Here is a 25,266-nt window from a genome sequence, read left to right as displayed (position 1 = left end):
AAAAAACTGATTCTGGAGTCCTGGTCGCTGAGCCAATCGCCCGGTCGCTCCTCTGATCCACAGGATCACAAGACCGTTGCATGCGTCTGGCAGAAAATCCAAACTAGACCCCCACCCCCTTCATGCTCAGACATACCCACCCGGGTTCAAATGGGGGCACAAGGCAGCCCCAAACCCATTTGTAAAGTAAGGCTTCTGCAGGAGGTCTTTCCACTAGACCAGTGGGTCCCAAAGTGGGTGGTGGGATTACCAGTGTGTTGGGGGGGCCCTCTAGGTAAAGGTAAAGGGACCCCTGACCGTTAGGTCCAGTCGTGGCCGACTCTGGGGTTGCAGCGCACATCTCGCTTTACTGGCCGAGGGAGCTGGCATACAGCTTCCGGGTCATGTGGCCAGCAGGACTAAGCCGCTTCTGGCAAACCAGAGCAGCGCATGGAAACGCCGCTTACCTTCCCGCTGGAGCGGTACCTATTTATCTACTTGCACTTTGACGTGCTTTTGAACTGCTAGGTTGGCAGGAGCAGGGACCGAGCAACGGGAGCTCACCCCGTCGCGGGGATTCGAACCGCCGACCTTCTGATCGGCAAGTCCTAGGCTCTGTGGTTTAACCCACAGTTCCCCCCACGTTCTTGTGTGAAGGTATAAATGACTCTCTGGCACCACTGGATCAACTTCATCAACTGTGTCAAATTAATTAAGTGAAAGCATTCAAACTGGATTTCAACAGCTATGCCATTGATTGCTGCTGTTTTGAATTTTATTGCACTATCTTCCTTAGCGCTACTCTGAATAATGCTTTTTTCAGGGTCAGGGAGTAAAGGAACCCAGCAGGACGGTGGATGGAAAAAGTTTGGGAACCACTGGGCTAGATTGTGCCCCGTGAATCAGATCCGGATTGCACTCATTTTTGGACCCCCATAAACCACAGGGTGCGGCTGCCATCATGCCTCACATGAACTCCACCCCTTTCTCCACCAAATTCATTCTCCCTCCCTCTCTCTCTCTCTCTCTCTCTCTCTCTAACATACCTGGCTTGAAAGACTTCCTGACCCCCCCATTGCCAGGACCCCCTCCTTGCTCCCTCCTTCTCATTGGTCAGATAAAGGCCCCTTTACTCCCCAGTCCCAAATTCTCCCTTCCCCAAGGTAATGGGGTCAGGAGCCGTTGTATATTTCCCTTGGCGATTTCTAGCTACTGTATTTTTCGCTCTATAAGACGCACTTTTTCCCTCCTGAAAAAGTAAGGGGAAATGTGTGCGCATCTTATGGAGCAAATGCAGGCTGCGCAGCTATCGCTGAAGCTAGGAGAGCAAGAGGGATCTTCGCTCAAGAGGCTTTGCGTTGCTTTCTTGTTTCTTGTTTTCCTCCTCTAAAAACCAGGTGAGTCTTATGGTCGGGTGCGTCTTATAGAGCGAAAAATACGGTAGCTCATCCTTCTCCAACCTGGGCTCCTCCAGATGTCTCTGGACATTGCTTCTTCGCCCAATGAACTATGGAACTCCCCGCTGCTTGGTGATGATTCACCAAGTTGGATGGCTCTAAAGGAAGACTGGGCAAAAGCATGGAGGGCACAGAGAATGCTCCTGATGGCTACCAGTCACCATGGCTATGCCCTGCCTCCAATGCTACGGAAGGACCGTTCCTGGAAACCGCAGGAGGGCTGTTGTGCTTGAATCCTTCTTGTGGGTTTCCCAGTAAAGGCATCTGGTCAGCCCCTGTGAGAACAGGATGCTGGACTAGAAGAGCCATGGGCCTGATCCAGCGGCCAGGCTCTTTCTTGAGTTCCTAATGGAGCCCAGTAGTGATGTATGGAAGTGAGAGCTGGACCATCAAGAAGGCTGATCGCAAAAGAATGGATGCTTTTGAATTTTGGTGCTGGAGGAGACTCTTGAGAGTCCCCTGGACTGCAAGAAGATCAAACCTCTCCATTCGGAAGGAAATCAGCCCTGAGTGCTCACTGGAAGGACAGATCCTGAAGCTGAGGCTCCAAGACTTTGGCCACCTCATGAGAAGAGAAGACTCCCTGGAAAAGACCCTGATGCTGGGAAAGATGGAGGGCACAAGGAGAAGGGGACGACAGAGGACGAGATGGTTGGACAGTGTTCTCGAAGCTACCAGCATGAGTTTGACCCAGCTGCTGGAGGCAGTGGAAGACAGGAGTGCCTGGCGTGCTCTGGTCCAGGGGGTCAGGAAGAGGCGGACACGACTAAACGACTAAACAACAACAATGGAGTCCCCAGGTCCAGAGGCAGTCTATCCTGATCGCTGGGTTCCTAGGGGTGTTTGGCCACAGCGAGGACAGGATGATGGACTGGACAGGGCACTGGCCTGATTCACCAGGGGTCTTCTGGTGTTCTTCTGTGGGGGGCATCTGAAGGGCATCAGGAAGTTTGGTCTACTTCCACCACAACTAGCTGGACTGGGGTCTGAGTCGATGGAGGCCCTAGGCTGCCTCTGGCACGAAGATACTTTTAGTCCTTGAAATTCCCCTTCCACAATTGTGGGGGGAGAACACTGACACACATTCAGTTCCTAACAGAGGAAATCTTGGGATGTTTTCTTGCCCGTCCAGAACGGGGCCAGATGGCGCAGGAGAGCACAGCAAAAGAGAATAAAAAGCACCACGAAAATTTAAGAAATTGGGCGTTACGCTGGCAAGAGGAGCCACTGGCGCTTGTTCTAAAGAGGAACCCGTCTGAAAATTTCTCAAAAACCAGGAGGACTTCTTGGAAGGGAGAGTCAAGGAGGTGGGATCCCCTCTTTGAAAGATTCTTGGAGGTTCTGTAAAACCACAACAGAAGCTCAGCTAGGCTGTGAGCCAGAAGAAATGAGGACATCTCAGAGGAGGCCAGTGTGGCTAACAAGCAGAGGCAAGGATGTTCTAAAATGGCGCCAGGTCTTGGCCAAAGGAGAACAAAACTGAGAGGAAGCTCTGTCTGGCACAGCGGATGTAAGTTGATGATACGGTTTGGGGTGGGGGAAATAATTTGTGGAGCATCTTGCTAAAACTGTTAAGAAACATTTTTTGGAAATACACCAAAGCAGGAAATTGTCCAGGGAAATGAAAGGACCGTTGGATGACAACAGAGCGGAAGGTGTGCTAAAATAAAAAAAAAGGGAGAGAGAGATTGCAGAGATGAATTCATTGCCGGGGGTTGGAATAGATGACCCCTGGAGGTCCCTTCCAACTCTACTGTTTTGTTATTCTGTGAATGAATGAACTGCCTTTCTTTTCACAATCAGTGGAAGATGTTGGGCAGATACCCACACCCATTCTTCTTCTTCCAGGGGGCGGGGCATGTCTGAAGAAATAAGCAGACAGAGAAGATCAGAGATGATATTGCAGGGCAAACTGAGAAATGAAAAATTCACAAGTCTGCACAGAATGGCAGTTCTCTGACTGAAAAGTGAACCTGCTGATCTCAACGAAAACGGACAGATTTGGCTGCTGAAATGATGTCAGTAAAAATCAACTCTTTGCTGGAGGATGGGAAAATAGGCAAGGTGATACCATTTTTTAATTTGTTTAAAAAAGGGTATTGGTGGGAGCAGGAGAAGAAGACAGATAATGATGAATCCATTAGCTTAACATTGGCCCTTAGAAAATTGGTGGATAGCCTTATTAAAGAGAGCATTGTTAAGGATATAGAAGGAAGGAAGGAAGGAAGGAAGGAAGGAAGGAAGGAAGGAAGGAAGGAAGGAAAGATCAGCATGGCTTCTGCAAAGGAAACTCCTTTCACCAACTTTTTGGGAGTTCTTTGGCAGGGCCAACAAGTCTGTGGGGATGGAATGGACTGCTGTGGTAGGAACGCACTGTATATTTGGGCTTCCCCAAAGCCCTGGGTAAACAAAAGTTCAGGGTCATGATCCCGACTAAATGTTAGGAAGACCGTTCTGACGGTAAGAGCTATTCTCCTTCGTCAGAGGTTTTTAAACGGGTTGGGTGGCCATCTGTCAGGGATTCCTCCATTATTGCAAAGAAAGAAAGGCAAATCCCGTTTTATCAGGAGTCGGACTGCAAAACGAAACTGGTGACTGCCAGTTTACGGAAGTCCATGGCGCAGCCACATTCAGAAAGCTGTTCCGCTTGCCTCAGAAAATAAAAATAAATAAACCAGAGCTGGCAAATGGTCAGAAGGGGCCAACCGAGATATCAATTATGAAATTATGCAAGGTTGCAGAGGGAAAGAGGAAGATTGTTGTCTCACGACAACAGAACGGTAGATTACAGTTCCCAGGGAGAATCGTGGCCCCGGGAGGGAAATACGAGGGTCTCCTGTCAACGCTGTGCACCCATTGCAGACTAGGGCTCCCAGAATTCTGTGCGGGAGGGGGAAGCCATGACAGTTTAAAGGGGGCAGCATAGCGCTTTCAATGTACAAGGCGGATGCGGCTGTACAGTGGTTTAACAAATAATACGTCTTTACCGGGAACTCTGGATCGCTTTTAAAACAAAAACCCACCAGAACCTGTGCTAAATCTGGGGGGAGAAAGGCAGGGTAGTGGGGGCAAGAAACATGAGAAAATGACCCCCCCTCACACACACACACATACACCTGAAACAGTGACCCCAATTGTTTCGGCACCCAACTCACCTTTCTGGCTGCTACCAATGAACTGAAACTGACTCCAATCCAGGCGAATTATTCATTCCCAACAGAGTGAGGTTCAAAGAGGGCAAGGAGGAGAAATCACCTTTCCCTGTGGCATTTGGGGGGGGAGGGAGCTGCTTTGCCGATCTTTCGGACTGCACACCCACAATTCGTCTCCCTTAAACTCTCCTGCCACCCCCGCCTTCTCACCCCCTCCCTGGGCGCAGTGGTAGGGCTTGGTCCTAGCCCCGGGCAGGACCCAGAAAGTTCACGTTTTGGGCCCCCCCTCTAAGGCACTGCCGTTGACCTTCCTGACGCTCGGCTGGTCCGGGGTGGGCAGCAGCGGGTGGGTCAGGCTGACCTGGGCGTTGCTGAAGGAGGCGATCCTACCGCTGCCACCAATCTGGATATTCACCGTTGTCGAGTAACTGGCCCTCTGCTGGCTCTTCTCGGACAGCTGCGCCAGGTCCGTGCTTAGGGAGGAGTCCGATTCGGGGCAGCCCTCCCCTTCGAGCAGCCTCCTCTGGGAGCTCGGCCGGCACTCCCTGCCCACGTACTTCAGACACAGGCCGGGCACGTTGGGCCACTTGATGCTGCCAATTTCGTGGGATCCGGGGGAGCCTCTGGGCGGCGGAGTGGGCAAGTGGTGGGGAGCCCCCTTGGCACACCTTAGCGGCGCCTGGTCCCCGTTTATGGCCGGACTCTCAGCCAGCCCACCGCTGGGGAGGCTGTTTCCCCGCGGCCTCAAAGGAGGCCCCGTGGCACAGTCCGGCACCAACGGCACCGGGGAGGCGATGTGGGCGGGCAGCTGCCCGGGAGGGTGGGCACACAAGGGGGCAAAGCCGCAGGCCCGGGGCCCACTTGGAGGCGGGGAGCAGACTCTGGGCTTCACGGGGCAGGGCGACTGCACCCTGGAGTTGGGCTCGGAGGCAGAGGAGAAGGGGACGCCGTTCTCAAAGGCCTGGGCTGCTTCGGACAAGGCTCGTCGGCGGGGAGGAGAGAGCGGCCCGAAACAGCGGGCCGGAGGCACGTCTCTCGGAAACAAAGCCTCTGGCTTCCTCAGGTTGGCATGGGCCCTGGGCGCCCCCTTGGGGAGCAGAGCCAAAGGGTTTGCCAGGGGTCTCGGGAGCGCCGGTCCAGAGGCGGGAGGCAGGAACGGCACCTGCATCTCCTCATGAGGAGGCCCACCGTTTTTCCGTGCCAGGCTCTGGCTGATGCAGGAGGCTGCGATGTACCTGGAAATGGCCGCTGCGCTCGAAGAGAGGCACCTGCGGACTGGAGACGCGGGGAGAAGCTTTGGGAGCGGGGCTGGCGCGCGCTGCTGCTGCGCAGAGATCGGAAGCTCTGTTGCCGCCTGGAAATCGGGCCGGGTCGGGGAAGGGGATTCTTGGACGGGGCAATTCTCCGTGCTGCGGGGCATCGGCGGCGGGGCCTCAGAGGAAGCCAGCGGGAGGAGCGCCGTGGCCTTTGGGGCAGAATCCAGGACCACAGCTCCGTGGATGCTGGGCAGCGTTTTGAAGGATTTGTTGCTCGATGCTGCCTGCTCCGTACGGACTTTATCGTTCTCCTGGAAAGGTGCCGAACTGCTGGCTGCCGACAGCTGCAGAACAGAGCTTGTATGGGAGGGGGGTCCCTCTTGGTTCTGGGGGGAGGCCTGCCCTGCTGGGGGAGCAGCTGGAGAACTGGGCAAACTGGATTCCTCTACAGAGCCTGGGAAGTCAGAAGAGTTTACGGTTTCCATGTCAGTGAGTTTCTGGGAGTCGTGGGAACGGCTGGGCACCCCTTTTCCTCCGGCACCCGCTGGCTGCACCCCAGGTCCAGAAGATGACCGCGTTGCCTCTTCCATTTCCCCAGCTGGCTCTGATGCAGATGTGGTTTCCTCTGCGTTCGTGGTTCCAAGCGTGGTTCTCTCCGTTACGAATTTGGGGTGCAGAGGAGGCTCCCCCAATTTGCGTGCCTCTTTGGCAAGGGGATCCACAGCAGGTCTGGGCGATGGGGAGTGTCTGGGGCTTCCTGGTTCTCCTCTGCTTTGCTTGCCTTCTGGGAGCGCCTCCCCACCGGCGGGTGCCGAGGCGTCAGACCCGACGCACGGAGGTTGCGGTGCGGAGCACAGAAGCCCCTGCCGTAGTGGACCCAGGAGTTCTGGGGAAAGGAGCGGGGAGGGCTTCTCAGCACGCAGCTCCAGGGCTGTCCCCCGAGTGGCGGCCGCGAGCAACGTGTTCTCCTGGACTCGGACCACGTGCTGCAGGGGCTCGTGGATGAGGACGTGGCCGTAGATTCGGGGCTCACCTGCAGAAGGGGAGAGAGGGAGAGGCAGGAGGCAGCGTGAAAAGCCCGACTCCTCATTCAGGGGGAGAGGAAATCAACTAGGGTCGAAAGTTTGCATTGGCTTAATCCAGGGGTCAGCAGAGTTTTTCAGCAGGGGGCCGGTCCATTGTCCCTTACACCTTGTGGGGGGCCGGACTATATTTTGAAGGAAAAAAAAGAACGAATTCCTGTGCCCCACAAATAACCCAGAGATGCATTTTAAATAAAAGCACACATTCTACTCAAAAAAACACACTGATTCCCAGACCATCCGCAGGCCGGATTTAGAAGGTGATTGGGCCGGATCTTGCCCCCGGGCCTTAGTTTGCCTACCCATGGCTTAATCCATAGATCAATCAACCCAAGCGAGGGTTGATTAATCTTTTTTTTGGGGGGTAGGTTTCTGATTGGAGATGGTGAGGGCTAAGGTCACCCTGGCCTGTTTGCTGAGGCAACTGTGGTCATCTTTTGGAAATGTTCTTTCCTCCTAAAACATGCATACCCTCCAACATTTCCCTGTTGGAAATAGGGACATTAATAATAATAATAATAATAATAATAATAATAATAATAATAATTAATAATAATACCGTGCCCATCTGACTGGGTTGCCCTAGGCACTCTGGGTGGCTTCCAACATATATAAAAACATAATTAAACATTAAATGTTTTTTTCAAAATCCCTATACAGGGCTGCCTTCAGCTGTCTTCTAAAGGTTGTATAATTATTTATCTCCTTGGCTTGGGGGCTGTATAACTCCATACCCTCCAACATTTCTCCAGTGAAAATAGGGACGTCTTAAGGAAAAGCGTGAGATTCTGGGATCAAATCAGAAACCGGGATGGCTTCTGCAAATCCGGGACTGTCCCTGGAAAATACCTGGAGGGTCTGCACGCGGCAGCCTTTTTAAAAAGCGATTTTAGGTCCCGCATCCCTTCAAATTTTAGAGGCGTCCGAAACCCCTGCTTAGTTGCTGCTGCTCTGCGATGCTTTTTCCTAAGGCAACAGCCATCGCACCCTCTGGAAGCTTCGCTGAGCTTCCCTTTGCTCTGAGATGCAACAGGAAACGCTTGTGATTTAAGAAAAAAATTCTGTGCCCCCCCCTCCCCGGTTGCAGACTGCAAAATCTTGGAAGACGGACACAAAAGTCCAAGGGAGATAAGAGACTCCAGCTGGCCTTGTTTTGCAGACATTTCTTGCCCAGTGGGAGTGGAGAGGTCAGCAAAGGGGGGGGTAGGAAGCCAAGCTCCCCACTGGCCAGCAATTCCCCCCCCCCCGGCCTCCCAATTTCACAACACAACTCAGAATGGCCTCCTGCGAACAAAAAAAGATCGGAGAGGGAGGCTTTAGGGCGGTATTATAGCAGGGGAGAAACCAAGGGCACAGTTTGCTTTTCAGTTGGAAACCACAACACACACACACAGATCCCAAACTTCCCCTTGGATCCCAATTTCTGGGTCAGCTGATTCCGGCACAGCATGCCGTCTGATCCTGGGGCATGTTGACCCAGCGTGTGGCAGCCCACGAAAAGACAAATTCCATGCTAGGAATCGTCAGGAAAGGGACTGAAACGTGCGGACATTAAGGCCAGCCAGCTGGATCCTGCCAAGGGCCCATCAAGTCCCGCCTGCTGTTCTTGCAGCGGCCAACCAGGTGCCCGCGGGCAGGATTTGCACCCAAGAGCGGCCCTCTCCCCTCCTGCGGTTTTTGGCAACTGGTATTCAGAACCATGACTGCCCCCAGCTGTGGAGGACAGAGCCATCCTGGCGAATAGCCATCAACAGCCCTCTCTTACGTGAATTTCACGAATACCCTTTTAAACTGGTGGCCACCGCTGCCCCATGTGGCAGAGAGTTCCGCCGTTTCAACTCTGTCCTGAATTTTCCAACGGGTGCAAATTTGCCTTGATGCGTCCACAATTTGCATTTTATAAAAAATGTGGACCCATCAAGGCAGATTTGCACAAAATGCATACGCTAATCCAGAACTGATATGCCGCAGAAGCCCGTCCAACTGATTTCCCAACCAAACTCTTCAGTTCATCTGCATGGTGTTCCAAATCGCCCCAAATCTGGGAGACAGCGTGGCATAGTGGTTGGAGCGTCAGACTTGGACCTTGGAGAGCAAGGTGCAAATCCCCAGGCAGCCATGGAGCTCGCTCAGTGTGACCTTGGGGCCAGTCACTGCCTCACAGGGTCGTTGTGGGTGTTAAATGAGGGGGAGAAGCATGTACGCCACTTTGAGCCCCTGGGGAGAAAAAGGTGGGATTTAAATGCGATAAAGCCAAAGTATGGATAAGAACCTTATGCACTTGGCTAAGACTTAACAACTCGCCGGCTGGACTACTTTCCCTGATGCTTCTTGACAAATTCCAATCTAGTTGGTTGAAGGGCACTCTCAGAAAACTGGCCACATATGGTCTCTCCCCAGAGTATCTATTAAGTTTAGAAAGGGGAAGGGCCAAGAACATACCGTATTTTTCGCCCCATAGGACGCACCGGCCCATAGGATGCATCAAGTTTTTTGGGGGGGAAATAAAGGGAAAAAATTTATTTCCCCCCCAAGCGCTTGTGGTGCCGGCAGCGGGGAGAAGCGCTCTTCTCCCCGCCGCCCGCCTTCAGACCAGGTCCGGGGACAGCGGGAAGACGCGCTGCGCCTCCCAGCTGTCCCTGGAGCTTGCGGGGCAGGCAGCGGGGAGAAGCGCTCTTCTCCCCGCCGCCCGCCTTCAGATCAGGTCCGGGGACAGCGGGGAGACGCGCTGCGCCTCCCAGCTGTCCCCGGAGCTTGCGGGGCTGGCGGCGGGGTCTCCCCTCTCACTCTCCAGCCTTCAGCGAAAGCCTGCATTCGCCCCATAGGACGCACACACATTTCCCCTTCATTTTTGGAGGGGAAAAAGTGCGTCCTATAGGGCGAAAAATACGGTAATCAAAGAAAGACTCAGGGACATTGAAGCCCAAAATGACTTTAATCAACTTCCGATAACTTATAAACTTCTATACAACCCCCAAAGGCTCCATCTAGCAAACTATCTCAAAGTTCTAGACAACGCTAAACACCGATGGGCATTTTCCAGGGCCCGCTTTAACGCTCTCCCTTCAGCTCTTCTAGAGGGAAGAAACAATAAAATACCGATCGAACAAAGATTATGTCCCTGTAACAGCAACGAAATCGAAACCATTGGGCATGTCATCTTATACTGCCCATTATATCGAGACTCAAGAAAAGAGCTGATCGAACCGATTCTGAGGAAAATACCTCGCAGTACAGACAACACCTATATCAGACACCTCTTAGCTGACAAAGAGCCTGAAATTAACAGGCCCGTGGCAAAGTACTGTTACATTGCAACAAGAATAAGACGAGCAATGATGTCAACAACGGAGTTCAAATTGCAAACATCGAAGGAACGATAATAAACAGTAGCGACACCTGAATTGAATTTTTAAAACTTTAAAAGTCGAAACCTGGTCATAAATATAAGCACCAATTCTGTGAATTGGCCATATTTCTACTGTTATTTGTAGCACAATACTACTTTTAATGTCATATTTTTATAAATTGCTTCCTGGTCACTGACGGTATTAAAGATATTTGATTTGATGCGATAAATAAATATCACTTCCTCTTCAGTGACCTCCAGTTTTCCAAGAGATTGCAATCAGAATCAGATTCATGTTTGGTTACCCCATCCATTACACACACACACACACGCACACACAAGTTCATAAAGCCATCTCACATTAACCCTGCAGATAAATATGACCCAGATGACCCCAAAAAATTCCCCCAAACTCACCATGGACCCAGAAACACTGCTGCCTCACCTCTAGCAAGGTCCCTTTCCCATGCCCCCCTCCCTACACCTTGCGGATGAAAACAAGGCAGGCAGGAGGACAGCAGGGTCTTATTGGTGCTGGCCCCTCGCTTCGCTCAAAACCCCACCCAGAGGCACATAGAGCAGCCCGTGGACTTGTTCCAAAACCCGCACCCTGCAGATACACAGATATAACCCTGGCCTTGAGGAATGCTTGGAGAAAATGGCCACCTTTCCCCAGAATCCTCTGGAAGCGGGCAGGCTAGTTTCGGAAGCGCATGACACGCAGGGTTCACTCACAGTGGGGGATGGCGGCTCCTTGCTTGCCCTCCTGCACCCCGGCCAGGCTCCTGCCGAGGGTCCTCCGGTGGTGGGGGGCCCGGGGCCTCTCCAGCCCCCTGCCCTGGGCTTTCAGGCGGCTGATTTTCTCGCTGTACATTTTGGCCAAGGCCTGCACCTTGCTGATGATGCGCTCCGAGTTCTCCAGAAGACACGGGTCCCCGTTGCTCTCGTAGAGGTCCAGGGCGGGCAGGTAGCCCCTGGATCCATCGCCTGCGAAAGCCGCCTGCCTCTCCTTCGTCCCTGGACCGTGGGACTCCTCCTCCGGATCTCTGCTCGGTCCCGAGTGTGGTTCCTCCAAGTCCGAATCCTCCACGATGCACAAGGGTTCGGCGTAAACCGGCGTCTCCAGGGCGGAGGGCAACCCCCTGCCTGCTTCCTTGCCGCCTTTCTTCAAAATGTCCAGAGCGCTCCGCTCCTTCTCCTGCCAAGCTCTCCGGATCTCTGCACAGGATTTGAACTCGGGTCCTGTAGGCTCCTCCTCCTCCTCCAAGCCACACCCACTTCCAGAAATGTTATGGGTTCTCCCAGATGGACTCCGCCCCTTCTGGGAATCCTCACAGCAAGCCCGAGGCGATTGGGCCTCGCCGCTGGCGGAATCTTCAGAGCCGCCTGGCGATTGGCCGTCGTCGGAGCGGCTCCTCCCCCTCTTGGAACGTCCGGGGCTTGCGGGCAGGTGGCTCCGCCCCTCGCCGGAATCCCATTGGCAGAAGGGCGGCTGGGCGTTACACGATTGGCTCCTGCTCCTGCCGGGACTCCCGTGGCCGCCGGCGCCCGTTTGTGGGCGTAGCTTCCCCAGCTTGCCTCCGCCCACTTCTGCGTCCCGGGCATCGTTCTGCCGCAGGATGCTGTTGAAGCGAAGGACGGACTCGCGCACCACGCCGGCAGGCACGGGAGGGGCGCCCTCCATCTTACTCGAACCCGGTACCTTGTTGACAGCCTCCGTCCCTTCGTAGTAGCTCTTGATTTTCTCAATCAGCAGCCAGTCGTCCTTCGTCAAGGTGGAGTCACGCTTGGCTCCACCCTCTGCCTGCAATGAGATTTGGATGCATGGCGCCGGCTGCTTCGATTGGCCGGGATCCTCAGGGGGCGGGCTTCTCGCACCCGCCGCTGCCTGCCCCACGCAGGCAGCACCGCCCCCCTCTCCTGGCTTCCTGCAGGCCTCCTCCAAGTTCTCCAGAACGTGGAGAGGAGACGGACTGGTGGACTCCTCCCGCTGCTCCTCTTCCTCGGAGGAGTCGCAGGTGAAGGGATGACGAGGCATCGGAGGTGGCTGTTCCTGGACCGGGTCTCTCTGGGGGGCCTCTTCCCCCTCCGATCCGCGCTCTTCCACCGCCTCCTCTTCTGCCTTCTCCTCCAGCTCCTCCAACGGATTGCTTCTCAGGAGCGGATCCTGCAAGAGAACAACAAGGTGGATGGTGATTACGGCCTGGGGAACTCCCTGCCACTCCAAACACCCGAGGCAAACGAGGATGAGATCACGATCCCCACAAGCTGTTACTGTCCCAAACGCATCATTGAGACTGGAGGCAAGTCTCCCTTCGGCAGAAGTACGGACTTAGCAAAGAACTCTTAACTTCTGGCTCTGCCTAAACTCAAATCCCCCTGACAGACAGACAGAGAAACCAGTAGGAGAACACTTCAATCTCCCAGGACATTCTATACAAGATCTCAAAGTAGCTGTATTACTACAAAGGAATTTCAGAAATAGACTGGAAAGAGAAGCTGCTGAATTGCAACTCATTACCAAACTTAAAACCATGGAGAGACCTGGTCTGAACAAAGACATTGGATTCTTATCTCATTATACATGACAAAGCCATTTTTCACCTTCTCACCCCTTGCTTTTTCCTGTAAGACCTATTGCAGTCGTTAAGAGTCGTCAACAGGCTCATCACCACAGCTATCTGCCAATCACCCATTCCCACCACCCTTCTGAGTAATACCCCTCCCCACCTTCTCACTATATAGAAGGATCTGGCAACTTCTGTTTCAGTGTATCTGAAGAAGTGTGCATGCACACGAAAGCTCATACCAAGAACTAACTTAGTTGGTCTTTAAGTGCTACTGGAAGGAAAATTTTTTTTTTGTTTTGACTATGGCAGACCAACACGGCTACCTATCTGTAACTCAAATCCCCCTGGTTTACTATCCCTAGTACTTCAAGACTCCCATAAAAGTGCTTGGCTGAAAACTGTCTATCAAAAACTTCACTCTTGTGGCTGATCCCCACAACATCTACTCACTATGGGCCCTACTAAAGCAAACAGTCTAATTGGTCAATGTCTAAAAGATATCAAGCATCAGAACAACCTGGCCACTATAATGAAATTCTGCCCTTGGTATGTTCATTTTCCACCTCTCCATTTTGATTCTCTGGCCCCGTTTCTGCACAAACTTCTTATCCCAAAATACAGACGTGCTTTTACACTTGCAAGACTGGATGTCTGTTCTGCCCGGACACTGAGGTCCAGCGCCGAGGGCCTTCTGGCGGCTCCCAGTCAAATATTAAAAACACAACACAGCATTAAACATTAAAAACTTCCCTAAGTAAGCATAACGGTATGTAATGAATGAAGTTTTGCAGGGTTAAAGAAAGAGAAAAAATGGTGTAAAAATTATAAAGATAGAGGTAATCTACATTAGACACAACAATTTAGATAGAGTAAAAATTTTGAGGTCTTAGAACAAAAGAACTAAGTCAATATGTGTATATGTATGTAATGATTAGATTAGAACGATGATATGGTTTTATTTGTAGATGTGTGGTTTTTGTCTTTTTGTGTTCTTTTTTCTCGTGTTTTTTTCCTTGTTTGTACTGTTTTATTTTGGATTCAATATTTGTAATTTTTGTTGTAATTTTGCATTGAAAATGAAAAAACTTCCCTATATAGGGCTGCCTCCAGATGTCTTAATAATAAACAATTATGCATCTCCTCTCCTAGCTTTGCACAGAATCCCCAACTCCTATTGGAACCAAAGAGCTGTAGAGTCAGAAGGTACCCCAAGGTCATCTAGCTCAACCCGCTTTCCCTCCTGAACCCCATGCCACTCACCTCCGCCCTCTCTTCTCCCAAAATTGGCCCGTCCTTCCCCGACTCCCCATCCAGGCCCCGTTGGCTGAGCAGTTCCAGGATTTCCTCCGTGATGGACAAATTTGCGGGGACCGGCTCTCGGGCCAGAGAGAACTCCGCCTCCCCTTCGTCCTGGTCCGACTCCTCGGCGTCCATCTCCGTCCCGACGGACGTCACCGGGCAGGGGGGGCCGGGCGGCCCGAGGGGCTCGGAGGCCGGGAAGAGCTCTCCGTCACTGTCAGCGTGCTGCAAAACAGAAATGCGGTGTTACGGCTGAGCTACTCTGAGAGCAGCGGTGTCAACATAATGCAAGGCAGCCAAAAAAAGAGGTCTCTGCCCCAAGGAGGCTACACACTTTGGCAGAGGGGCAGTGGGAGGGAAGAAGGGGACAGCAGAGGGGAACATGCAGTTGGTCCGTGGTGAGCATTTAGGGAACATGTAAGGGTGCCGATGTGGGTTAAACCACAGAGCCTAGGGCTTGCCGATCAGAAGGTCGGCGGTTCGAATCCCCGCGACGGGGTGAGCGCCCGTTGCTCGGTCCCTGCTCCTGCCAACCTAGCAGTTTGAAAGCACGTCAAAAGTGCAAGTAGATAAATAGGTACCGCTCCGGCGGGAAGGGAAACGGCATTTCCGTGCGCTGCTGTGGTTCGCCAGAAGCGGCTTCGTCCTGCTGGCCACATCTGTACGCCGGCTCCCTCGGCCAGTAAAGCGAGATGAGCGCCGCAACCCCAGAGTCGGCCACAACTGGAACTAATGTTTCCCTCCCCTTATGGTCTTGATGTATGGGCTACTTTTAAAATTGTATTTTAACCTGTATTTTGAATTGGTTTTTTTCTTTTTTCTTATTATGTTTTTACTGAAATTATATTGATGTTAGCCACCCTGAGCTCGGCTCTGGCTGGGGAGGGCGGGGTATAAATAAAATTTATTATTATTATTATTATTATTATTATTATTATTATTAAGCAGCAGAGTCGCTGTACTGCAACGCGAGGCGTAACGGCAGCCAAAACAGAGTGGTCCCTGCCCCAAAGAGGTTGCCCATTTTGACAAGACGGACGGGAGGAAGAATGCAAGCACACGCAGTTAAGTCACATTTTGGGAATGTAAGGAGAGCGTCCTGGGTCAGGCCAAGGGCCCATCTAGTCCAGCGTCCGGTTCTCGCAGCAGCCAACCGGACGCCTCTTTCGGGAAACCCGCAAGCGGGATTTGAGCGCGACAGAGATGTAGAGCAAGGAGGCAGAGAACCACCTACCTTGATCTTGGCCACGTCTGAGAACGTCCGCAGCAGCAAACAGAGGAAAGGAAGAGGAGGAGGGAGGAGGAGGAAAAAAAGAGAAGGAACCATCAGAGTCAGTGGCACAACAGCTGAATTTCCTTTAAAATGAAAAATGGGCAGGATCAATTCCTGTGTTAGTCTGTTCCAACCCAAAAAAGGGGGGGGAAACCCAGAGTTTCCTAGTTAACCTGCCTGGTGGTGCTGCTCCCAGTAGCTAGAGCCCAGACCCACCAGTTAAAGATCAGCACCCTCCATAATGTGAGAGAGTTTGGTCTTAAAGAAATGGAAATCACAGAATCATAAGGCTGGAAGGGACCCTGAAGGCAGCGGGGATTTGATTTAAATCAAAACGATTTAAACCACGATTTAAATCACTAGTCAGTAAGACTTGATTTAAACCTTTTTTTTTTTTTTTTTTTTTTACAGAAAGACTCATTCTTGCTGGTATAACCTTAGTATTCACAACCAGAGGAAGGTTTTATTTTTGGAATCATAAATTTTCAGAGTAGTTTTTACAGTTATATCAAAAATTACCGATTTGGTTATACCATTAGAAATTCATAGACAGATAATTATGAAATTATGGTGAGGTTTAATTAGTTAACTTTTCTGCTGTGCTTTATTGGAAGGCGAAAAATAATCATTTCCTTAATAACAATTTATTTAGCTAAAGCAATAACATTATAGCCTATTTGTTAACTGATGTGGTTAAATGTTTGTTTGTTTGTTTGTTTTAAAAAAACTTAGACGGAGTTTTAGCACATATGAAAAACTTAAAACAAATCCTGATTTCCTGATGAACAGCCTTTGGACTATAACGTATCTTAAATAGAAAGCTATCTTTAGAACGATTTTTCCTCGAAAGCATTTTATTTTAAAAATCTGATTTAAATTTTTAAAAATCTGATTTAAATAAAAAAAATTCCAATTTAAATTAAAAAATCCGATTTAAGTAATAAAAAACCGATTTAAATATAAAAATCCAATTTAAATTTTAAAAAATCTGTTGTTTTTTTAAAATCATTGATTTTTATCCACCCTGCCTGAGGGTCATCTAGTCCAACCCCCTGCCATGCAGGGATCGAAACACACGGTTCCCCATCCAATCTGAAACCAGACTGGACCCTGCTTAGCTTTATTTATTGTTTTGCGCTGCTTGTTAAGAGCACAGCTTTTCTTGCAGCGCACTGCCCCCTAGTGCCGCTCTGGAGAATGCAGGGCACCTTTTGCAAAACCTCCATCCCAGCTTGCACAGAAATGGGAAATACTCCGGAAAGTGAGAGACCTGTGTACTTTTGCTCACCAGACTGCCTGCGGCTGCGGCGGTAAGAACCGCTCTTCTCCAGCTGCAAGATGGGGCAGCTCCGCCGCGCTCGTTCGGGGCTATACATGAACTCCGGTGGGTCTGGGGAAAAAGGAAATGAAAGTTTCGTCATGTCCAGAATTCACTCGCCTACTGAAGCTTGCCTGGTCTCCGTATCAAAGGCACATGATCCAACCTCTCCATTCTGAAGGAAATCAGCCCTGAGTGCTCACTGGAAGGACAGATCCTGAAGCTGAGGCTCCAAGACTTTGGCCACCTCAGGAGAAGAGAAGACTCCCTGGAAAAGACCCTGATGTTGGGAAAGATGGAGGGCGCAAGGAGAAGGGGACGACAGAGGACAAGATGGTGGGACAGTGTTCTCGAAGCTACCAGCATGAGTTTGACCAAACTGCGGGAGGCAGTGGAAGACAGTAGGGCCTGGCGTGCTCTGGTCCAGGGGGTCACGAAGAGGCGGACACGACTAAATAACTAAACAACAACAACTAAATCAGTGGTTCCCTAATTTTTTGGAGGGGAGGCCATTACCCGTTAGGCCACATAAACTCATCCCCAGCGCCCTATAAAAAGCCTTTTTCAGACGAGCAGGTTTGCACGACACACCAAGAGACATTATGATGCAATAACATCCTTCTGGACCGTCTAGAGGGGCTGGGAGCTGGGGGCACTGTTATACGGTGGTTCCGCTCCTTCCTTCTGGGCTGTGTTCAGAAAGTGGGGGGGGGGATGAGTGTTCAGACCCCTGGGCTCTCACCTGTGGGGTGCCTCCGGTTTCTGTCCTCGCCCCCATGCTTTTCAATATGTATATGAAGCTGCTGGGAGAGATCATCATTTAAGTTCTCCCCTTAAATGTGAACTGCACCAAATCCCTTCTCATCCCTCCTTCATCTGCATCGAAGGGGGCTGGACTAGATGACCCCTGGGTATCTTCCGACTCGACAATTCTGTGATTTCATGACTTCCTCACCCGATTGCCGCCGGTTTCGGCTGCACGCCACGGACTCATCAACCCGCGTCGAAGGTAAGGTCTTCTTGGGAGCCCCTGGGCTGGAGAAGACCTCTGGGGAGCCTGCAGCAAATGAAAATAAAGAATGCAAATACCGTGGTTCTGAAATGCCGAAAACCCAGAAGTAAGTGTTCCGGTTTTTGAATGTTTTTCAGAAGCCAAACATCCATTGCGGTTGTCAGCTATTGTTTCCGAGGCACCTGCAACAATCAGAAGCCGCGCCTTGGTTTCCAAACATTTCAGAAGTCAAATGGACTTCCGGAATGGATTAAGTTTGGTGCTTTTGTTTTTGCTATTTATTTTGAGGTTTTGTCTTTGAGGCTTTTTCGGTTTGTTTGTTTTTGTGGCTGTGTGGAACCCAGTTCAGCTACTGATTGATTGATTGTGTGACTGCGGAAATGATTAAGAAAAATATCCATCTAAACAATGACTATCATCAGTGCAGGTAAGAAAAAACAATTATTTTATTTTTATTATCTACAGTACTGTCTTATTTATTTTATAGTACAGTACACTGATTATTGCTTTCATTTTAGGGGTCACTGGTCTCGTTAGATAGTAAAATTCATGTTAAATGGCTGTTTTAGGGGTTGTTTTTAAAAGTCTGGAACGGATTAATCCGTTTTGCATTACTTTCTTTGGGAAAGCACACCTTGGTTTTGGAACGCTTTGGTTTTGGAACGGACTTGCGGAACGGATTAAGTTTGAGAACCAAGGTACCACTCTGTAAATATTGTTACACAACAAGGAGACAGGTGTCTTTGGTTTATGCAGAAGAGTCCAGAGCTAAAATCCTATGGAAATGAGAAACCTCAAGAGCAGGAATCCCCAAACTCAGCCCTCCAGATGTTTTGGGACTACAACTCCCATCATCCCTAGCTAACAGGACCCATGGTCAGGATGATGGGAATTGCAGTCCCCAAACAGCTGGAGGACTGGAGTTTGGGGATGCCTGCTCAAGAGTTTGGGAAGGAGGGGGAAAAGAGACTGAGGCACTTACCCTGGAAGCTGTTCTCTAACAGGACTTGCTTAGCCTGCAACAAAGAGCAAAAGGGAAGGAAGAATCAGATGCGGTCAAGTGCAAGAGACAGCATGGTGTAGAGGTCAGAAAGTCGGACGAGGACCCAAGAGACCAGGGTTCAAATCCCTGTACTCGGCCATGAAGCTCACTGGGTGACCTTGTGTCAGGAGTGCGTGCAGGAGCCAGGCCCTGGGACCAGAAGGGCTTCACAGGACTGGGGCCTTCCTAAGTTTGTTCTGGAGAGGCAAGGCATGGCCACACAGGTGAGGCCGCTTGGTAACTCGCTGCACCTGGTGGCAAGAGCCGGGAAAGGATATAAGGTCAGCTTTCCCTTCGGCTCTTTGCCACAGCAACACGTTTCCTGCCTTGCTGCGTTTGGCTTCTTGCTTCCTGATCCTCAGACCTTGGCTTCGTGACTCCTTGCTTCTCGACCCTCGGACCCCTGGCTTCGTGACTCCTTGCTTCTCGACCCTCGGACCCCTGGCTTCGTGACTCCTTGCTTCTCGACCCTCGGACCCCTGGCTTCGTGACTCCTTGCTTCTCGACCCTCGGACCCTTGACTTCATAACTCCTTGCTTCTCGACCCTTGGACCCCTGACTTCGTGACTCCTTGCTTCTCGACCCTCGGACCCCTGGCTTCGTGACTCCTTGCTTCTCGACCCTCGGACCCCTGGCTTCGTGACTCCTTGCTTCTCGACCCTCGGACCCCTGGCTTCGTGACTCCTTGCTTCTCGACCCTCGGACCCTTGACTTCATAACTCCTTGCTTCTCGACCCTTGGACCCCTGACTTCGTGACTCCTTGCTTCTCGACCCTCGGACCCTTGACTTCGTGACTCCCTGCTTCTCGACCCTTGGACCCCTGACTTCGTGACTCCTTGCTTCTCGACCCTCGGACCCCTGACTTCGTGACTCCTTGGTTCTCGACCCTCGGACCCTTGACTTCGTGACTCCTTGCTTCTCCACCCTCGGACCCCGGCTTCTGGACTCTCATTCCTGTTCCCACCCCACCATCTTGCCCCCGGTCCCGACATCCTCAGCCAGTACTTCCATTGCCCGTAGACCGGACCATGACACCTTGGGCCAGTCGCTGCCTCTCAGCCCCACCTACCTCGCTGGGTTGTTGTGGGAATAAAATGAGGAAGGGAAGAGCCATGCACTCCACCTGAAGCTCCAGGGAGAAAAAGGTGGGATGGGAATGCAATCCACCCACAAACAACCCATTCCTGGGGCGACCCAAAACAGAGGACATTGCCTTATTCTGAGCCATGCAGTTCGTCCAGCCGTCTACCATCTGGTACACAGGATGAGACCCTCCCTGCCCGCAGACTGTCTCTCCAGAGTGGTGCATGCTCTGGTTATCTCCCGCTTGGACTACTGCAATGCGCTCTACGTGGGGCTACCTTTGAAGGTGACCTGGAAACTACAACTAATCCAGAATGTGGCAGCTAGACTGGGAGCAGCCGCCGAGACCACATAATACCAGTCTGAGAGATCTGCATTGGTGCTGACCTTGAAAGCCCTAAATGGCCTCGGTCCAGTATACCTGAAGGAGCATCTCCACCCCCATTGTTCTGCTGGACACTGAGGTCCTGCGCCGAGGGCCTTCTGGCGGTTCCCTCCCTGCGAGAAGCCAAGTTACAGGGAACCAGGCAGAGGGCCTTCTCGGTGGTGGCACCCACCCTGTGGAACGCCCTCCCATCAGTTGTCAAGGAAATAAAGAACTATCTGACTTTTAGAAGACATCTGAAGGCAGCCCTGTTTAGGGAAGCTTTTAATATGGGCAGGAATATGGGCTGGTGTGGGGGACTCCCTGGTCCTGAATGGGGCAACTGTGCCCCTGAAGGTCCAGGTGCGCAGCCTGGGAGTCATTTTGGACTCACAGCTGTCCATGGAGGCGAAGGTCAATTCTGTGTCCAGGGCAGCTGTTTATCAGCTCCACCTGGTACGCAGGATGAGACCCTCCCTGCCCGCAGACTGTCTGGCCAGAGTGGTACATGCTCTGGTTATCTCTCGCTTGGACTACTGCCATGCGCTCTATATGGGTCTTCCTTTGAAGGTGACCCGGAAACTACAATTAATCCAGAATGTGGCAGCTAGACTGGTGACTGGGAGTGATATATTTTGATGATACAGCGGCATGTAAATATTTTTATAAACAAATAAATATTGTGAATGCACAATGAAACAGATGGCTGGAGGGACCTCTAACTTTTCTTTCTCTCTCCCTGAGCCAAGTAGGTACCTCCACAAGGTCTAACAGGATTCCAGATTAACTCCCACCAGCAGGTAACACTACTCCTGGACCCCAGTTACCTTCTGAGGGATGGATGCTGGGTGATTCTCCATGATTAACCGCTTCAGATAATGGATCCACAGACGTTTTTCTTCCTGGTTCCTCACCTGCGGCAGCAAAGGCCAGCATTTGGGTGCATTTTCCTTTCCATTCCGTTCTTTTCTTATCTATATCTATCTATCTATCTATCAATCAATCATCTATCTATCAATCATCTATCTATCTATCTATCTATCTATCTATCTATCTATCTATCTATGTATTGGTTTTCACATATTACATTACAATACAAATGTACCAAAGCCAACACCATTTCCTCCCCATACATTTACATTTATATTTCCTCAATCCATCATATTTTCTCCCTCTGCCCCCACTCGATTTCCTCCACATTATACAATTTACACTAATCTTTGCATTCTACAGTCTTCTCAAGTCATCTAGATATCCTTATTCTCTTTCCTTACTAATTTTCCTTCCACCCAGTACTTCACATTTTAATCTAGGCATAATAGTGTTACCTTCTTCTGAGCAATATTTTGCCATATACTCATCAAAACATTTCCGCTCCTTTTTAAATTTTTTGATTCGGCTGATTTCTTATTTATAGCAGTTAACTTTGCCAAAATTAAATATTCATTTAGTTTACAAATCCCTTCTTCCTTTGTGGGTATCGTTTGTGACTTCCACCTAGCAGCAATCACTATTCTAGCAGCTGTACTTGCATATAGGAAAATTCTTTTCTTCCCCCGTGGTATCACTTCATCTATCAATCCAAGAAGATATGTCTCTGGTTTATTTGTTATTGATATTTTGGGTGCATCTTCCACAGCCGGGTATCTCAGGTGTATAAAAGGATGCCGAGAACTCCCTATGATGCACCTGGTGTGCGGCACTCACACACTTTGAAATCCGCAAAGCCCTGCGCAATGTTTGGGGGCATTTTTTTTGTGCTTTCATTTTGCCTTCCAGCTCGGCTCGACTTTGAACCCCCCCTGGAGCTCACCTGTACCACGTGCTGCTGTTTGGGGATGGAGAGGTCGGAGATTTTGAAGCTCATGGGGTCCTTTGTGTTCTCCTGCAGGGCCAGGTTGCAGCACTGTAGAGTCAGAGGCGAGAAAAGAAGTAAAACAGAATGGAAACGGCGCCATCTCATCCAACCGTTTGGCGTGAAGACAGCAGTAACATTTTTAGAGCAGCAAGGACGCTCTCTTGGAAGTGCCCTCGCTGCCTTCAAACCAAGTGCTCTTCCAGGACTGAGCTCTGAGATTAAAAATGAATCAACAGGCAGAGACTCTGCCTGAAGCATGGAATAAACAGTGCCTAATTTACATATAAGCTAAACAAGCTCAGGGCCCCACTCTCTTGGGGGGCCCCCAAAAAAATTAAAGGAAAAAAAAACCCTGGATGTACATTTCCAAAATATAAGATAAAAAACAAAATAAAACCTACCTACAGCAACAGTGTTTTGTGTTGTGTAGGCTCCTGTGATGTAAGTCATGGGCCCCGCCTGCTAGCCTGCTCTCTAAAATATCACCAATTTGCTCCTTTCTATATATAGGGTGCCGACATTCTGCATGGACTGGTTGCAGGGCAACATGCACAAATGGCTTGAGATACTGATTAGGTCCATCAATTACCATATAGCATACAGTGGTACCTCTGGTTGCGAACGGGATCCGTTCCGGAGCCCCGTTTGCAACCTGAGCAGAACGCAACCCGCGTCTGCGCGGGTCACAATTCGCCGCTTCTGCATATGCATGTGACATCATTTTGAGCGTCTGCGTGAGTGGTGAAACCCAGAAGTAACCCTATCCTGTACTTCTGGGTCACCACAGGATGCAACCTGAAAAGATTTAATCCGAAGCATTTTTAACCTGAGGTATAACTGTATATTCAACACAAAAAACAGGGACATAGGACAACTGGACATAGAAAGGGCCTTCAGTAGCTTACAGTGGTAAAGGGTAAAGGGACCCCTGTCCATTAGGTCCAGTCGTGGCCGGCTCTGGGGTTGCGGCGCTCATCTCGCTTTACTGGCCGAGGGAGCCGGCGTACAGCTTCCGGGTCATGTGGCCAGCAGGACTAAGCCGCTTCTGGCGAACCAGAGCAGCGCACGGAAATACCGTTTACCTTCCCACCAGAGCGGTACCTATTTATCTACTTGCACTTTGACGTGCTTTGGAACTGCTAGGTTGGCAGGAGCAGGGACCGAGCAACGGGAGCTCACCCCGTCATTGCGGGGATTCGAACCACCGACCTTCTGACCGGCAAGTCCTAGGCACTGAGGTTTAACCCACAGCGCCACCCACGTCCCCCTTCTGTGACTCTACATGCCCCCAAAATCTGGGCCCCTCATTCTTTCTCCCCACAACCTCCCCCAGCCCCTCTTACAAAGATGTGGCTCTTGTAGACGAAGGCTTCTCCACGGCGCTTGGCGATTAAGATCACCTTACTGAGGAGGAAGAAGACCCTTTCCTTGCGTGCCCGCGGCACCCGGAACTGCCCCTCCAGGACCAGCTCCCCAAAAGCCCCCAACTCTGGGCCTGTCCAGCCAACCAGCTGCCTCTGGATCTCCTAGGAAAAGGACAGAGGGATGGGGGAGGGAGGGAAAACAAGGAGACAGAGCTCAGCTCCCAAAGAGGAAAGAGTTACCAGCCGCAACTTAATAATAATAACAATAATTTATTATTTATACCCCACCCATCTGGCTGGGCTTCCCTAGCCACTCTGGGCGGCTTCCAACAGAACACTAAAATACAATGACCTATTAAACATTAAAAAGCTTCCTGTTAAGTTGTGGGTGAACATATCAGACGACACAGCGATTCTTCAAACAGCTCTTGTTTATTCACAGGCCAGAACAGAACTGAACTGAAGGGTTCAGCCAGCCTGCTTATATAGAGCTCCACTACAACGCAACAGTAGCCACTTTCTGTAACTATCCAATCACTGAACGTCACTTTCGATCCCTTATTTGCATATGTGGACCTGAGTGAAAACTATCTACAGTGTCCCCCTGCTGGCCCAGGGTGAGAACTTCAGTACGTAACACTTCCCTAAACAGGGCTGCCTTCAGATGTCTTCTAAAAGTGTGGTAGTTGTTGTTCTCTTTGACATCTGGTGGGAGGGCATTCCACAGGGCAGGTGCCACCACCGAGAAGGCCCTCTGCCTGGTTCCCTGTAACTTGGCTTCTCGCAGTGAGGGAATCGCCAGAAGGCCCTCAGAGCAGGACCTCTTAAGAGTATGGCCTGTTTAGAAATCAAGGCGGTTTTGAGTTTGCCTACTGGTTGAATGCAGTACTGCGCGACATTGGATGCCCCTATTTTGCAGGAGGGTTTCAGGTGAATTCTGGGACTTTGGGCTTGCAAAATTAAAGCGGGTTTAAAACGCTCTGGTGCCCCAGCACACATTCAAAAAGCAATGCCTTACGGTCTGCAAATAATAACACCCTGAAGATTCTGGGCCCCAGGAAGATTAGACTGGCCTCGACCAGAGCCAGGGCCTTTTCAGTCATGGCCCCAGGCTGGTGGAACGCTCTGTCACAAGAGACTAGGGCCTTGCGGGATTTGACATCCTTCCACAGGGCCTGCAAGACGGAGCTGTTCCACCAGGCCTTTGGTCGGGGTTCAGTCTGATTCTTTTATTTCTGTATAAGAACAAGCATTAAAGAGGCCAGTATTGTGTAGTGGTTAAGAGCGGTGGACTCGTAATCTGGTGAACCAGGTTCGCTTCCCCGCTCCTCCACATGCATCTGCTGGGTGACCTTGGGCCAGTCACACTTCTTTGAGGTCTCTCAGCCCCACTCACCCCACAGAGTGTTTGTTGTGGAGGAGGAAGGGAAAAGGAGATTGTGAGCCGCTTTGAGACTCCTTAGGGTAGTGATAAAGTGGGATATCAAATCCAAACTCTTCTTCTCTTCTTCTTCTAGCCTGCACACAAGTCCTTATTATATCAGTGGAAACAGTTGATCCTGGCAAGTATTAACTGCTTTCAATTTTAACCTGAGGATTATCATTTGTTCAGTTTCAACTTTATTTTTAATTTATCTGAATTAATTTTGGGGCACATTTTAATCGATTGATTGCTTATTTTTATGCATATTGTATTATTTATATGATGTTAGCCGCTCTGAGCCCGGCTCTGGCCAGGGAGGGCGGCATACAAATAAAATTATTATTATTATTATTATTATTAATTGAAAAGGAATAGGAAAATGCG

The 25,266-nt window shown here is 50.6% G+C and overlaps 1 protein-coding gene and 1 long non-coding RNA gene across 2 annotated transcripts in view; one reads left to right on the top strand and one right to left on the bottom strand.

Annotated features, from left to right (window-relative positions):
* LOC310769208 overlaps window positions 1-1,009 on the top strand; it is a 133,649-nt gene extending 132,640 nt beyond the window's left edge. Inside the window, exon 2 of the long non-coding RNA XR_014551526.1 lies at window positions 613-1,009. This is a non-coding gene — a long non-coding RNA (uncharacterized lncRNA). The remainder of the gene's footprint in view (window positions 1-612) is intronic.
* A 312-nt stretch (window positions 1,010-1,321) lies between these two features.
* PLEKHG2 (pleckstrin homology and RhoGEF domain containing G2) overlaps window positions 1,322-25,266 on the bottom strand; it is a 57,898-nt gene continuing 33,953 nt past the window's right edge. The window contains exons 9-18 of the mRNA XM_083628250.1: window positions 23,439-23,621; window positions 22,051-22,143; window positions 21,065-21,151; window positions 18,730-18,763; window positions 17,691-17,792; window positions 16,706-16,807; window positions 15,379-15,395; window positions 14,106-14,369; window positions 11,011-12,442; window positions 1,322-6,877 (exon numbers count right to left, since the gene is read on the bottom strand). Coding sequence (XP_083484376.1) covers window positions 4,857-6,877; window positions 11,011-12,442; window positions 14,106-14,369; window positions 15,379-15,395; window positions 16,706-16,807; window positions 17,691-17,792; window positions 18,730-18,763; window positions 21,065-21,151; window positions 22,051-22,143; window positions 23,439-23,621 — 4,335 coding nt within the window. The 3' untranslated portion in view covers window positions 1,322-4,856. The remainder of the gene's footprint in view (window positions 6,878-11,010; window positions 12,443-14,105; window positions 14,370-15,378; window positions 15,396-16,705; window positions 16,808-17,690; window positions 17,793-18,729; window positions 18,764-21,064; window positions 21,152-22,050; window positions 22,144-23,438; window positions 23,622-25,266) is intronic.

The sequence above is a fragment of the Podarcis filfolensis genome (assembly GCF_964270895.1).
Source record: "Podarcis filfolensis genome assembly, chromosome: 8".
NCBI classification, from domain to species: domain Eukaryota; kingdom Metazoa; phylum Chordata; class Lepidosauria; order Squamata; family Lacertidae; genus Podarcis; species Podarcis filfolensis.
Note: the sequence above shows the minus strand (reverse complement) of the source record. Positions and strands in the feature narration are given on the sequence as shown.